Here is a 15,447-nt window from a genome sequence, read left to right on the forward strand (position 1 = left end):
AAGAGAGATAACCCTGTCCTCACAGTTAAATACCTGAACAGTCTTACCATTATAAACTAAACACAGTGCAGCTTTACCAGTCTTCTGTTCAAAACTCCTTTTTCCATTTCAAGACTCTCTTAATTTTCATATTTTTATATTTTTTTTCACATTTACTGACTTATTTTTTTTAGTCATCTTTACACCCAATGTGGGGCTCGAAATCACCATCCGAGATCAAGAGTCACATGCTTTTCAGAGCAAGCCAGCCAGGTGCCCCGGGAGTGTCTTACTTTTTAAAATTTGGGCTTTTTTTTGCTGTCTGGAAGGCTGAAGGGTTTTCCTGAATATCAGCCTCACCTCACCTTGATTTCTCACACTTTTAACAAAATCCTAACAGGTCAGACATTGGAAGGGTGGCTGAAAATCAGCAATGAAGTGTCAGAAGGGCAAAATGGTTCATGGTTGAGAGAAAGAGGTGTAACCCACCCTGCTTACAAAGTCCAGAAAGCATCTGTCTACAAGGGAACTACAGATTTCCATGAAAACCCCCAATTCTGGGATCTGCCGGTGGAATCTGAGACCCTCCTCAGGGAGGTGTATGGACCACTAAAAGGCAGTGCCTCTGGAAACGACATGGTGTTTAAATGAAGTTTCCTCTCATTTGCTGGATTTCTTTTATTAGGGTTGATTTTTTAAAAAATGTTTATTTTGAGAGCAAGCGAGCGAGCGAGCAGGGACTGAAGGAGAGGGACAGAATGAATCCCAAGCAGGCTCTCATGCTCAGTGTGGAGGCTGACATGGGACTCAAACTCACCAACTGTGAGATCATGACCTGAGCCAAAGAATCGGACGCTTAACCGACTGAGCCACCCAGGTGCCCCTTGATTTTTTTAATTGCAAACTTCACGTTGTGGAGATATATGCAATTGTTGTATCTGAGGCATTTGTATATTTTTTTGAACAGCAACTGATTTGGGGAAAAAACATGAGAAAGATCAGGTTTCTGGATTTTAACTGAACTAGAATGAAAATATTTATTTTTAATAGAGTTAAACATAATTGCATTAAAATACCTTTGGCTTATTATGTCCATTATTCTAACATTGAATCTTTTTTTTTTAAAGTTCATTTGTTTACTTTTTAAAAAAAAATTTTTTTAACGTTTATTTATTTTTGAGACAGAGAGAGACAGAGCATGAACGGGGGAGGGGCAGAGAGAGAGGGAGACACAGAATCGGAAGCAGGCTCCAGGCTCTGAGCCATCAGCCCAGAGCCCGACGCGGGGCTCGAACCCACGGACCGCGAGATCGTGACCTGAGCTGAAGTTGGACGCTTAACCGACTGCGCCACCCAGGCGCCCCTCATTTGTTTACTTTTGAGAGAGAGAGAGAGAGAGAGAGAGAGAGAGAGAGAGAGAGAGAGAGAAAGAGATGGAGGGAGGGAGGGCACGCATGAGCGGGGGAGGGGTAGAGAGAGAATCTCAGGCAGACTCCGGGCTGATAAGTACAGAGTCTGACGCAGGGCTTGAACTCACAAATCGTGAGCTTATGACCTGAGCTGAAATCAAGAGTCAGATGCTTAACTGACCGAGCCGCCCAGGCGCCCCTCTGACACGGCGTCTTTATACACACAGGGTAGAAATGGAAGATGGAAAGTGCTGGCCATGAGCACTACTAGTCATGTGAAATACCAAGCAAAATGAAGTTCAAAAACATTTCCTATGTGAGTATACTAAGACCACTGAATTCTGTACTTTACAATTAGGCAAATCATATCTCAATAAATTTGTTATTAAAAAATAGAAAGTTATGTCTGCACACACACACAATTTTTTATATGACTGTGTTCCTCACTGTCACATTTTAACCAAACTACCTGACTGGGCTCTCTGAATCAGGACTATCAAGCAATATGGAAAGAAGGTGTCAAAGCCATGCTTCCCTCTGCCTCTATCAAAGGATATACCAAATACCTCAAAATCAATGGCTGCCATGCCATGGGCACAAAATAACAGGCTGCCACCTGTCACATCTACGGCCCAGGGCCAACACGGGTTCTCTTGACATCGTTAGGAAGGATGCTACGTTCTGGTCCGGGAACAGGGGTGGATCTTGCTTGCCCTTAGTCATTAACACTGAGGTAAAGGCTTCCAGGAAAGGGAGGAGCCGTTATCCCTTTGCCTTGTTCCCAAATACAAACCGGAGCTTTATTTTCAGTTTTGGGCAGCACGCTGCCACGAGGCTTCCGACAAGAGTATGTGAGCACATTTTCATGTGTGCCAGTTCGGTTCAGTTTTCCCCCAAATTCTGTGAAAAGTTAAATGTGAGTGATAAGCAGGAATCCTATTCGTGAACTACAGGACTGTGACACCCATTTCGGGCAGGTAACGATGGAGATGTGAGAATTAGGCTGAGGCTTGTTTCCTCTCTCCAGGAGATGAGTGCGAGCCACTCTGATTTATGATAGTTCTTGAATTCCTTCTACTTGGTGCTCCACAAGCTGGCAAATCTCTATTCTTCTTTCAAAGTCACTCCAATGCCAACTTCTCATCAACACCTTGGCCATAACTGCTGTCTGCGCTGAGCACTTCCCTTCCCCTGTGCTGCCGAAGTTCCCTAACCAGCCAGGTGGGACACACTCGTGTCCCTCCCCAGGAGGGCGTGAGCAGGCGTGGCTGGAAAGCAACCTGAGCGAGCCACCATATTCAGGTCCCCGTGCCCTCAGGAACCAGCGCAATGCCCCGTACCTACGAGGGGTTGATGCTGGTACAACATACAGCAGTAAATCACATCGCGCTACTCCCCCAGGTTAATGGCTACGAGAGGGAGCAGAAAGATTGTATAAGTCTGTGGCGTTCGGTCATCTAGCCCAAGGCAAGCAACACGAGATCAAACTTTTTAACTTCATCAGTCTGCGATGCTTAAAGAGCTACCTGTATCTGTGTGTCGGTCCATTTAATAGATGAACTTCCAAGAGGTTCAAAATACCCGCAAGAAGCGAAACACTATCTTGAAATGCAGTAGCATTTAATAGTATCTGGGTTTAATCGTCACCTAGACATAAACTTTAACTGCAGGTATTTTAATATACAATGTATATTCCTAAAAACTATTTTAAACAAGGGCACCTGGGTGGCTCAGTCAGTTAAGCGGCCAACGTTCGATCTCGGCTCAGGTCATGATCTCACGGTTTGTGGGTTCAAGCCCCGCATTAGGCTCGGTGCTGACAGCATGGAGGCTGCTTGGGATCCTCTTTCCTCTCTCTCCCTCTCTCTCCCTTTGCCCCTCCTCCACGCTTGCTCTCTCTCTCTCTCACTCTCTCGAAATAAACAAAACAAAAAAGTCTTAAAATTTTAACCAAGAAACTGAGTTTAAGTTGCTCGTTATTCTTAACATATATCTATGAATACCACCTCTATTATACCGATAGATGTGGATGTATCACATTTATGTTTTTTATTATTAAAAAACCAGTCTGTTGGTTTACCTTGGTCATTCCTAATTAGTAGTAGACATTAGTTCTCTGAAAAATCAGAATAATGCTTATAATCAAGACAGCTATAGCACTTTGGGTTAATTGAACCCTTACTGTCTACCAGAACTGTGCTAAATGTTGCTCATAGATTGTATTTCATTGAATCTTCCCAAAACAATTAAAATGACGTACAGAAGCAGCGTGACTTACAGATTCCCTGACTGATACAAATCTACATGGTTAGGTGGTAGAACTGGGATTTGATTCTGGGCAGCCTGTGCTGTTTTAATTTTTTTTAATAAGTTTATTTATTTTGAGAGAGAGAGAGACAGAGACAGAGACAGAGACAGAGAGAGTGCGTGCACGCAAGCGTTAACAGGTGAGGGGCAGAGAAAGAGGGAGAGAGAGAGAATCCCAAACAGGTTCCCCACTGTCAGCGTGGAGCCCGACGCAGGGCTCGAACTCATGAACCGTGAGATCGTGACCTGAGCTGAAACCAAGAGATGCATAACCGACTGAGCACCCCCCCTCCCCCCCCCCCCCCGGTGCCCGAAGGCAGCCTGTGTTTCTAAAAGAAACCAAATACTTACAATGTGCCAGGCATCATAGTAAATGCTCAACATGGATTGCCCAAAGTAATTTGTTCAACACACATGGAACGTCCTATCAGTGTCTATACCATACCCATGAAAATAGACTCACATGTTACTTAACCAGCCCAAGGCCACGAAATCATTAAAAATTCTCTATTAAACACCATAGCAGTCTGCCACTAAACTTAATAAAACTACCTTAATGAAAGTAGTATTTGAAATAAAAAAAACTCCCTCATACTTTTCTAATGACCAGTTTCTTCAGTTTTCTGTAAGGACCCAGACAGTAAACACTTCCAGTTTAGAAGGCCATATGGCGTTTTCTTGCAAATACTCACCTCTGCCTCCATAGCATGAAAGCAGCTACAGACAGTATATAAACAAAGGGGATTGGCTGTGCCCTAAGAAAACCTTTGTATTCGGAAATAGGTAACTGGCCATATGGCCCCATGGTCATAGTTTGCCGACCCCTGATTATTATTATTATTATTATTATTATTACTTATCACAGTGTTTTTTGTTATTTTTAAAATATTTTTATGTTTATTTATTTAGAGAGAGAAAGAGAGAACAAGTGGGGGAGGGGCAGAAAGAGACAGAGAATCACAAGCAGGCTGGGAACTGTCAGCACAGAACCTGACTCGGGACCTGATCTCACCGAGCTCACGACCTGAGCCCAGATCAGGAGTTCAATGCCTAACCAACTGAGCCACCCGGGTGCCCCGATTATTATTATTAGTATCTAAATAATAATTCTAAAATTTAGGAAGCGTTCCATGTGAAATATTATAGGATGAATACAGGACTACAGAAAAGGGATCCATATCTACCAGGGAGTACAGGTTAAACTGAAATAGTATTTGTAAACAAGAGGAAAAGGAAAAAGAAAATTTTGACATTAATGTAGTAGAAATACCCTGGTCCACTTGGATCTCAGTGTTGCCTTCATGCCTCTCACCTTTGTGACCATGGGCAATTAAAAAATTTTTTTTTCCTAGGCCTTAGTTGTCTTAGTTGTAAATGGAGAAATGAGATTTCTACCACACAGCACTGTCACAAGGATTAAAAGATAGAAAGAATTGCTTTTTAAAAAAATTTTTTTTAATGTTTATTTATTTTTGAGAGAGACAGAGAGAGAGAGAGGGGAAGGGCCAGAGAGAGAGGGAGACATAGAATCTGAAGCAGGCTTCAGGCTCCGAGCTGTCCGCACAGAGCCCGATGCGGGGCTTGAACTCACGAACTGTGAGATCATGACCTGAGCCGAAGTCGGACGCTTAACTGACTGAGCCACCCAGGTGCCCTGAAACAATTGCTTTTTTAAAGTTTATTTATTTATTTTGAGAGAGAGAGAGTGAGCGTGTTGAGGGAAGCGGCAGAGAGAGGGGGAGGGAGGGAGGGAGGGAGAGAGGGAGAGAGGGAGAGAGGGAGAGGGAGGGAGAGGGAGAGGGAGAGGGAGGGAGGGAGGGAGGGAGAGAGGGAGAGAGAGAGAGAGAGAGAGAGAGAGAGAGAGAGAGAGAGAGAGAGAGAAGAGAATCCCAAGCAGGCTCCATGCTCTGTCAGGGCAGAGCCTGACGTGGGGCTCGTGGGATCATGACCTGAGCTGAAATCTACAGTCAGACACTTAACCAACTGAGCCACGCAGGTGCCCCTATAATACCAATGCCCAACCAGTTTAGAATCCATGAGTGAGTCAGAAATCGCCCTGACGTCTTGGCTACATGAAGTGTTATTCCTTCTCAAATCAAAGAAAATTAGGAGCAAGAGTCTAAATATACTGTGGTTTCACTCAAATTGGTATTGGCTTATTCCACTGGATCAATATCCAAGTTTTCCTTAAGCACCTAAACCAATAAATCCTAAAGCCAGATGGATACGGTAGTGTGTTCACTTTTTCCTCTGGAATTGCTAACAGAGTTAGAACTGACATCTTCCACTTCAGCGTCATTGATTCTAATACAAAATAGCTGAAAATTTGATGACCATGTCGAAGCGTCTTAGACTTTCCTTCCCCCTAGTTATTTCTTTCAAATTTAAACAGGTTACAAAGGGATTGAGTTTTTGTTACGAAGCACGTTAAGGAATCGTATTAGTAGCAGTATGTTGGTAATGAAGAAACGGTTTTCTTATTAAGTATAGGTGTGAATCACATTTTCTCTCAGGCGCTGAAACATTACCAGTGACAACTATATTGTGAGCCTCTTTTCAATATCTCTTCCTTGCAAGTCACTTGTGGTTTTGATTTTCAGCACAGGAGCTGGGCTACTTTTAAGCAGAGTTGTACAAAGTCAGCCATCACGTATGGCATTACTGTTGTTCTTCCTCAGGGAAGAACCATAACTCACCTACACCGGTGACCAGGAGGGAATGAGCTCTCTGCAGCTGGCCCCTTTAACATTAACCATTTAAACTTCTACTTCTCTGTTGGAGTTAGCTGGGAATTCAGCAAACTCTCTGACATGGACCCAATACACCAAAAAAAGTCTCTTGCTTGGAGATTTAAAACCAATCATTTAATCGCCTTTGTCTTCCTACAGAAAATATTGCAACCTACGTCCCCCTCTGGTTTGATCTTAGCTAATAACGCTACATCGAGAGAAAACCTCAGGCAAAAGATCTGGACTTGTTCAGAACATAACAAGACCCCATTATCTCAAGAGACTTCTCTCTCTTATTCAGAACATAATAAGACCGTATTATCTCTTTTTTTTTTTTTTTCTTTTTTTTTTTTTTTCTTTTTTTATTTTTTAATATATGAAATTTACTGTCAAATTGGTTTCCATACAACACCCAGTGCTCATCCCAAAAGGTGCCCTCCTCAATACCCATCACCCACCCTGCCCTCCCTCCCACTCCCCATCAACCCTCAGTTTGTTCTCAGTTTTTAACAGTCTCTTATGCTTTGGCTCTCTCCCACTCTAACCTCTTTTTTTTTTTTTTCCCTTCCCCTCCCCCATGGGTTTCTGTTACGTTTCTCAGGATCCACATAAGAGTGAAACCATATGGTATCTGTCTTTCTCTGTATGGCTTATTTCACTTAGCATCAAACTCTCCAGTTCCATCCACGTTGCTACAAAAGGCCATATTTCATTCTTTCTCATTGCCACGTAGTATTCCATTGTGTATATAAACCACAATTTCTTTATCCATTCATCAGTTGATGGACATTTAGGCTCTTTCCATAATTTGGCGATTGTTGAGAGTGCTGCTATAAACATTGGGGTACAAGTGCCCCTATGCATCAGTACTCCTGTATCCCTTGGATAAATTCCTAGCAGTGCTATTGCTGGGTCATAGGGTAGGTCTATTTTTAATTTTCTGAGGAACCTCCACACTGCTTTCCAGAGCGGCTGCACCAATTTGCATTCCCACCAACAGTGCAAGAGGGTTCCCGTTTCTCCACATCCTCTCCAGCATCTATAGTCTCCTGATTTCTTCATTTTGGCCACTCTGACTGGTGTGAGGTGGTATCTGAGTGTGGTTTTGATTTGTATTTCCCTGATGAGGAGCGACGTTGAACATCTTTTCATGTGCCTGTTGGCCATCCGGATGTCTTCTTTAGAGAAGTGTCTATTCATGTTTTCTGCCCATTTCTTCACTGGGTTATTTGTTTTTCGGGTGTGGAGTTTGATGAGCTCTTTATAGATTTTGGATACTAGCCCTTTGTCCGATGTGTCATTTGCAAATATCTTTTCCCATTCCGTTGGTTGCCTTTTAGTTTTGTTGGTTGTTTCCTTTGCTGTGCAGAAGCTTTTTATCTTCATAAGGTCCCAGTAATTCACTTTTGCTTTTAATTCCCTTGCCTTTGGGGATGTGCCGAGTAAGAGATTGCTACGGCTGAGGTCAGAGAGAAGACCGTATTATCTCAAGGGAATTCTGTTGGTTTGGAATATTGGCAAAAGTTTACGTGGTATTTTCTCATTACGCTGCATTCATCGTGTTACTCCCTGTTCCCCTATCTCCTCCTGGCAGCAACATCACAACAAAATCCCTTCACTGTTTCTACCAGAAAATTTCTCCGCACGTGGCAGAAGTGATCCCCGTCAGCTCATGCTCATGCTTGCCGGCCTGGCACTGAAGGTCTCCACATTTTAGCCCCAACCGAATTCCCCGTAACTCTCTTATCTAAGACATCTGCTCTAGTTTAAATCAGACTACCCTTGTCTCCCAGACTTGCCACGTTACCCTCCCGGGGCAAATCTGTTTTGCTATCCCCACGGACTCTAAGGTACGCTAAAATAAAATCCGTTGGTAGCGCTGCCATGAGCCTTTCCACTTCCATCTCCTTCCATAGATCCTTCTCTGATCAATCTCTTACTCTTTGAAGTAGGTTCTGGGCTCCTGCTTTTTAACACAGATGACTCTCTGTGTTTCTTTGATGTAAATTTCCTACGAGATTTTAACATCCATGAGGGCCGGCTATCCCGTGTGTTCTCATCCTATGATTCACCAAGCCCAGCAAAATGGCTTGTACCCAAAAGGCACCCCCCCAAAAACCAATGTTGAGTAGACGGACATTATTATGTAAATAGCTACCCTGGTGGAGACCCCGAAAAAGTCAGAGTCACTGCAGAATACTAACTGCAGTAATTTGTAGTCTTCTTAGGTTTCAAGAAGAGAAGCTCCGAAAAAATCCCTCTTTTCTTTTCTAGGAAAAGAGAAGCTAACAAGTTCATTTAGTCAGTTCTGCCACAGGTGATCCTAAGAGGTACACGAAGAACATTCCAGGAAAGGATGTCTGGAGTCTTGAGAAAGTAGCGGCTCAAATAAAACCTGCATTTACTTAAATATAGATCTACTTACAGAAGCCCTTATGTGCTAAATATAATAAGAAGTTATCATTGAGCAGAGAATGATAAAGTTAAGAAGCAATCTATTTTCTGCTACATTTTTTAAAGAATATGTGACTCTTTCAATGAATTTTCAGTTAAGTCTGAGTGTTTTATTTAAAGAAATTTGTTTTTAATGTTTACTTATTTTTGAGAGAGACAGAGTGTGAGGGAAGAGGCAGACAGAGAGGGAGACACAGAATCCCGAAGCAGGCTCCAGGCTCTGAGCTGTCAGAACACAGCCCGACGCGGGGTTTGAACTCGTGAACCCTGAGATCATGACCTGAGCCGAAGTCGGCGCTTAACTGACTAAGCCGCCCAGGCGCCCCAGAATAATGTCAGTCTTCCTTAAAAGCTACAAGGTAAAGAAACCCAGAGCTTCAAAAACACTATTTTAAGTGAAAGAAGCCAGACACAAAAGAGCATGTATGATCCCACTTACATTAAATGTCTAGAAAAAGCAAATCTGTAGAGACGTAAAGTACATTGGTTGTTGCTGGGGGCTGGCGGTGACAGCAAGGATTAACTGAATGGGTGTGAGGGATCTTATTGGGATGATGACAATGTTCTAAGACTGGATTATGAGGGTGGTTGCTTAACTTGGTAAATTTATTAAAGCCACTGAATTATACACTAATATACTTAAAATGAGTGAATTTTATATGTAAATTATATGTAAATTAAAGATAATTTGCAGTGAAGGAAAGAAGATATTACAGTGGTCATCAGGAATCTACTTAAGGCAGAGAAACTAACCCATTTTAAGCTCCAATTTAACGACAGCGCTAAACTCATTTTACCTTAATAAAAAGTGAGAGGAAAACTTACAATATTGTAGCATTTGTGGCGGACTTTAAAAGTATTTGAATACATTAAAACTCCATCCTTCCATAGTCACTGGATCTCACTGTAGGACCATCTTTCACTATTTGCAAAACAAAGGCATCCCCTTTAAGAAACACAACCCTACAATTCACTAGTTGCTATCATGACACTTGGTTGTTCAGTGTAAACTCAACCCTTGCTTTCGTTTCAGGGAGACAAAAAAGGAAGTCTGTTAGTTCATTCGTGTCACAACATTCTTAATAGGAGCATTAATTAAGTACCAAAAAAGAAAGTCTTAAGATATTAACACAACATCTATCTCTCAAAGAAGGCCCTGTGCCACCTCCCCCAGTAAAACAGTGTAAAGACAACACAAAAATCATCCCCGTTACATTTCACAGCCACAAGTAATGTGATACCCCACCAAAAGTTGTCGTTCAATGGCATTTACTTCCAACTACTCACTCGCCTAAGATTTATCTAGAAGTTTCTACAAAGCAGGCACTCTGCATGATAAGTAAAAGCCAGTCCTTGCCCTCGAGATGCTCATAGTTCAAGTGGTGAAAGAGACAACAGGTAATAAGACTGTACTAAACACCCACTGCCAGGGACGTGCCAACCAGGTCACCTAACTCAGCCTCAGCCGAGTGAGATCGCACCTGGTCGGCTGGAGTTTTGCACAACAAGCTGGCGTGTGCCAAGCGGAACAGTGCGTATCACGGGGACTTGACATCATTTGAAATGAATTGTTGGACTGCTGGTTAAGCCAAAGAGAGCTTCACAAGCGTTAAGACCCGTAATCGTGCATCTTATTTTTGGTTGGGGACGGCGGTGGTGCTAGGCTGGGGAGCGGGCACGAGGCTTTCCTTTTCCCTGACGGAGGAAAGCCCAACAAACAGCGCATTACCTCGCACCACCTCTTCCACAGACTCCGTGGTGGTGGTGGTGGTCGTGGCGATGCTGGTGGTTCGCTCGGTGGCCTCTTCATAGGGTTCTTCCGCCTCTTCCTCCACCTCATCACCATCTTCGTCATCCTCGTCATCCTCGGCCTCTTCGTCCTCGACGTCAGCCCCCTCTTCTTCCTCGGCTACTTCTACTACTTTGTCCTCACTGCAGCAGGAAATGGAAACAACGGTGACAGTCATTTAAACAAATTTTCAGAAAGGGGAGGGGGGTTAGCGACAACAAAGGACGGTAGTGATTTTGGAGGGAATGTGGCCCTCGGGGCAAACAACACACACGAGGCTGGAAGCCAGCAGGTGTCTGTGGGAATCCTAGCTCACTAGGTCTACAGCGTTCTGCCCCTTGGGCACAGCTCTTCTTAGTTTACACGGTTGCAAGAATGCTATTCCATGAGTCCGACTAAATGCTTTTCTGGAAAAGGCAAAATTACGGAGTGGTTCCTGGTGGGGGTGGCGGTCGGGGTGAAGAAGGGAGGGATGAGCAGGCAGAGCATAGGGGATTTTTTAGAGCAGGCTCTGTAAGATACTGTCGCAGTGAACACAGGACACATGCGTCTGTCAAAACCAACACAACTGTACGCCACAAGAAGTGAACTCTAATATAAACTATGTACTTTATCACTAATGTATCAATATTGGGTCAGAGGTACTATACTAATAAAGACGTTAACAACAGAGGAAGTGTGGGGGTAGGGGGAGAGAGGGGAGGGGGGCGTTCTTGCTACTCGCTGCTCAAATTTTCTGTAAACCTAAAAGTGCTCTAAAAAAAACAAAGCGTGTTTAAACAGGAGAGAGGAAGGGGAATATCCAAGCTGAATCTGCTGTGTAGGATGATTTCTCATAATGTATGCGGAAATACCACACAGCATCTGCATGGTATAGACACTCAGTAAAGGCGGAAATCAGTTGAAATACCGCTATTCAACTGGATATAGATGAGGAAGAAGAAACTGGTGTAAATAAATCTGTAATACCCAGCGGTCAGCGAGACCTACTGAAACTATACAGTGGTCTCCCCTACTCTTGCTCCCTGTGGCATGCTGTAGAATATCAAGTATTTCAGGGGTTGTCAAATGTCAGCGACTATCAGAATTACTTGGAAGGCTTCTTGAAACACAGACCACCAGGCACCACCCACCAAGGTTTCTGAATCAGTGGGTTTAGGACGGGGCCTGCGAATCTGTATTTCTAACAACTTCCTGGGCAATACTGATGCTGGTGTAGTCAGGGTACGATATTCTGAGAACCACTGAAATAATGCAATGCTGAGAATAATGGTTAACAGATAGCCAGTAAATCACAGTATAATTGGGAAGGGGATCAGAAATAATACATAAGGCATTAAGTATGCATATCCTGATGCACAGTGTTGAATAATAAATCAGCACATTTGGAGGGCAGAAGGGTAGTCTCGAACAAAATCAGAAAGCCCGAGCGAGACATCCTTGTAGAAGAAATCAAGTACCTGCAGTGCAGACATGGTCAAGAGCATTTGAAAGGTGATAAATGAAGAAGACAGGAACCTAAGTGTTAAACAAGTGAAAGTATACATCACATACCGTCTGGCTAGATAGCAGAAACACACATTTCATCCTAGCTCAGATCACAAAAACAGTACAGGAGGAAGATCTACGCGTGCTGGGCGTTTCAAGCTACCAGAACAACTGCCACAGGCCTTATGTGACAAGACCACAAGAATAGGATTGAGGGTTGCCATGCTGACAATTTCTGTCCAAGGAAAAAAAAGAGACCGGGGTATTGTGGCCCCACAGCTGATTCTTGCCTATAAGAAGCTTGTGGTTAGGAGAAGCGACAGGAACCTAAAGACTTTGTGTGAACCACACCTGGAGCCTGGGAAAGCTCCAAGTGAGCTGGGCATTGCATAGGGAACCAGATTTCGAACATGTTACGGAACTAGAACAGTAGGATTCTGTGGTGTGGGGGGACAGGAAGGGAGATGGCAAAAGGCACCTGCAAATGAAGTCTGAAAGACAGCTCCGAGTCATTTCGCCGAGAATGAAAAAGAAAAAGCTAGGGGCGCCTGGGTAGCTCAGTTGGTCGAGCATCCGACTTCAGCTCGGGTCATGGTCTCCTGGTTCGTGGGTTCGAGCCCCGCGTCAGGCTCTGTGCTGACGGGTCTGTGCTTCAGATTCTGTGTCCTCCTCTCCCTTTCTCTCTGCCCCTCCCCCACTTGCACCGTCTCTCTCTCCCAAAAATAAACAACAAAAAAAAAAGGTATGTAAAGAGATGGATATAGCACTAGAAGGAATTCCTTTTATCAATTAACTCATAACGTAAGGAACTTTTATGGAAGTTCTATAAAAATGTGTATGGCCTGCCAAGTGGACCACCTTTCTGATGCTGATCAATGATGCAAGGATCATGAATGAACACATCCAAAGAAATTGAAGCATGTGCCCAGAGAAAAAGGAGAAACTTACTAAGCAGAATAATATTAATGATAACTTACTAGTGTGGTAATGAAACAAATGGAACAGAGAAGACCCTGACCAGGAATTTTAACACTTCCATGAGGCCATGAAGAAAAAGTAAGAAGGGAAAATGTTGGCATTGATAATCAGGTGATAGAAGCCTTCATCCACTTAGAGATAAACAGGGTGCAATCATTATTTCTCGACTGCCTGCATTCCCGCACAAAAGTCTAGTTGAGGCAACAGTTCCCAAGAATTCTTAACAGGTGCTCAGATGCCCTGAATTTTACACAGTATCCTGCTTCCTCACTTTTCTATAGGATCTCACTGTTGTAGTCGTGTGCACAGAAGAATGATCCAACGTGTGCCCCCCACTGATTTATTCCCTTCTGTGTCCAGTCAAATTAAGTCTCCAAATTAAGTAGAAAAGTGAGGTAGAGCCCAGGAGACAAACCAGACCAAGCCAATATTCTCCTTAAAGCACGAAGTATAAATGCTGTGTTGAGGCACGAATGGAATGACAGCGTCCAAGGATGTGACCCAGGGTTAAGACAGCATTGTGCTTCTAGGCGGGACAATAAAAGTATGACTATGGGTACCCCCAAGAACCTCCCCCAACCTCCCCTGTTAGGACTTGACTTAGGCTCCAAACAGAAAACACGGTTATGAAAACAGCTGCGTTTAAAGTGATCTGCATTCTAGAATGTGTCTAGCCATAAAAAAAAAAGAGTGAAATATATGCCCATCATCCATCACTGCATCTGCCTGAGCAATTTACTGGCATAATAAGGAACAAAAATACATAATAGTTCAACTCGCTGAGGAATTAAATTACTTGGCCTAAGAGAACGCAGGTCCAGCTCTTACTACCATAGCTTTGATTTCTGGAATTAAATTTAGATGTCCATAAATTCAATGATCTATTTGGACACTATTAAAACAGCAGCGCGCACTTATGTTTTCACAATGGTGCATCTTCCCAAAGAATGCCAAACGCCAGCATTCCACTGCCTGCCGCACTTTTCACCAATAGCAGGAAACCCAGAAAGGGGAGAAAAATTAATCTTCCACCGACTCTTCAATTGCTGGACGGCTCTGCTCCTGGATGTGACTGAGGTGAGCCGAGCACCATGCAAGAAAGGGCCAAGGAGGGGCCAGTTGGGGAAGTGTGAGGCTGGGCGTCATGAAGCAATTTCCTTACAAATAATCAAAGGACTGACAAGGAAACAGTCCCTTGGTAACACAGTAGAATATTCATATCACATTCACACATCTTTGCGTCTGTCAATGTATAGTAGACAGCTTGTATAGCTTTTAAATTCCAATAATGAGAAACGCTTCTAAAGAACGAGGGAACTATCTGAAAATGCTGATCATCTCAGGAGTACCTGACTTTAATAAGAAGGTTAAAGGGTCAGAGGGACATTTCTATGAGGAATTAAATCACCGAGAATGAAATTTTACGTGTCAGCATGCAAGAGTTTACTTTAGTGAAGGATACACTCCATCACGAAGGTGACTCTCCTTCAATTTCTAAATAAAGGCTGACCTTAATACCTTCCACTTGTGGTTTCCTTGTGATGTTCCCTTCAGACAGTGAAAGATTTTGATTCACATACCAGTTTTAATTCCTTTTTGTTTGAGTCATGCAAAACAAGTCACCATTTGCATTCTCTAAAAGAGCTGTGTTTACTCTTTCATAGTGTCTCCTAAGACTCGACTTTCTTCCGCTCCTTTGTAGGACAAAGGAGAGGAAACAGCATGAAAAAAAGCTGTGATTCCCATGCTTTATGTGAACTGGACAATCATGAGACCTGAACACCCAGTGATGGCAGAGGTGGGGGGAGTAAGGGGGGAGGGTGGGGGATATGAAACAGAACAGCTGTCAATTCTCCAAATGTAAGATCAACCCCGGGCCAGGGCGGGGGCAAGTCTCAACAGGAAGATGCCCAGACACATGTATGTTTATTGAACTAGAAAGGGGAAGAAAGCGTCACCCAGAGTCAGGATATAGGAAAGGAAAATAAAGCAAATTTTTTTCTCTGCCCCAGTTCTTCGTGCTCTCAGAGTTTAACCTGGAGGGTACAAGGGCTGAAGAGTCAGTTTGTTCCAGAAAGCAGTATCTATAACAATTACTGCTGCAGGGCACCTAGATGGCTCAGTCAGTTAAGCATCCGACTTCGGCTCAGGTCACGATCTCATGGTGTGTGGGTTCGAGCCCTGCGTCGGGCTCTGTGCTGACGGCTCAGGGCCTGGAGCCTGCTTTGGATTTTGTGTCTCCCTCTCTCCCTGTCCGTCCCTCACTCACGCTCTGTCTTTCTTTAAATAATAAACACTAAAAAAAAGAAAATTG

General features: G+C 43.5%; 1 protein-coding gene across 7 annotated transcripts in view; it reads right to left on the reverse strand.

Moving 5' to 3' along the window:
• The window catches only part of APP (amyloid beta precursor protein), a 279,739-nt gene that overhangs the window by 112,349 nt on the left and 151,943 nt on the right, over positions 1-15,447 (reverse strand). For all 7 annotated transcript variants that reach the window (XM_058731803.1, XM_058731802.1, XM_058731801.1 and 4 more), the window contains exon 6: positions 10,608-10,810. In XM_058731803.1, coding sequence (XP_058587786.1) covers positions 10,608-10,810 — 203 coding nt within the window. The remainder of the gene's footprint in view (positions 1-10,607; positions 10,811-15,447) is intronic.

The sequence above is a fragment of the Neofelis nebulosa genome, chromosome 5 (assembly GCF_028018385.1).
Source record: "Neofelis nebulosa isolate mNeoNeb1 chromosome 5, mNeoNeb1.pri, whole genome shotgun sequence".
Taxonomy (NCBI): Eukaryota; Metazoa; Chordata; class Mammalia; order Carnivora; family Felidae; genus Neofelis; species Neofelis nebulosa.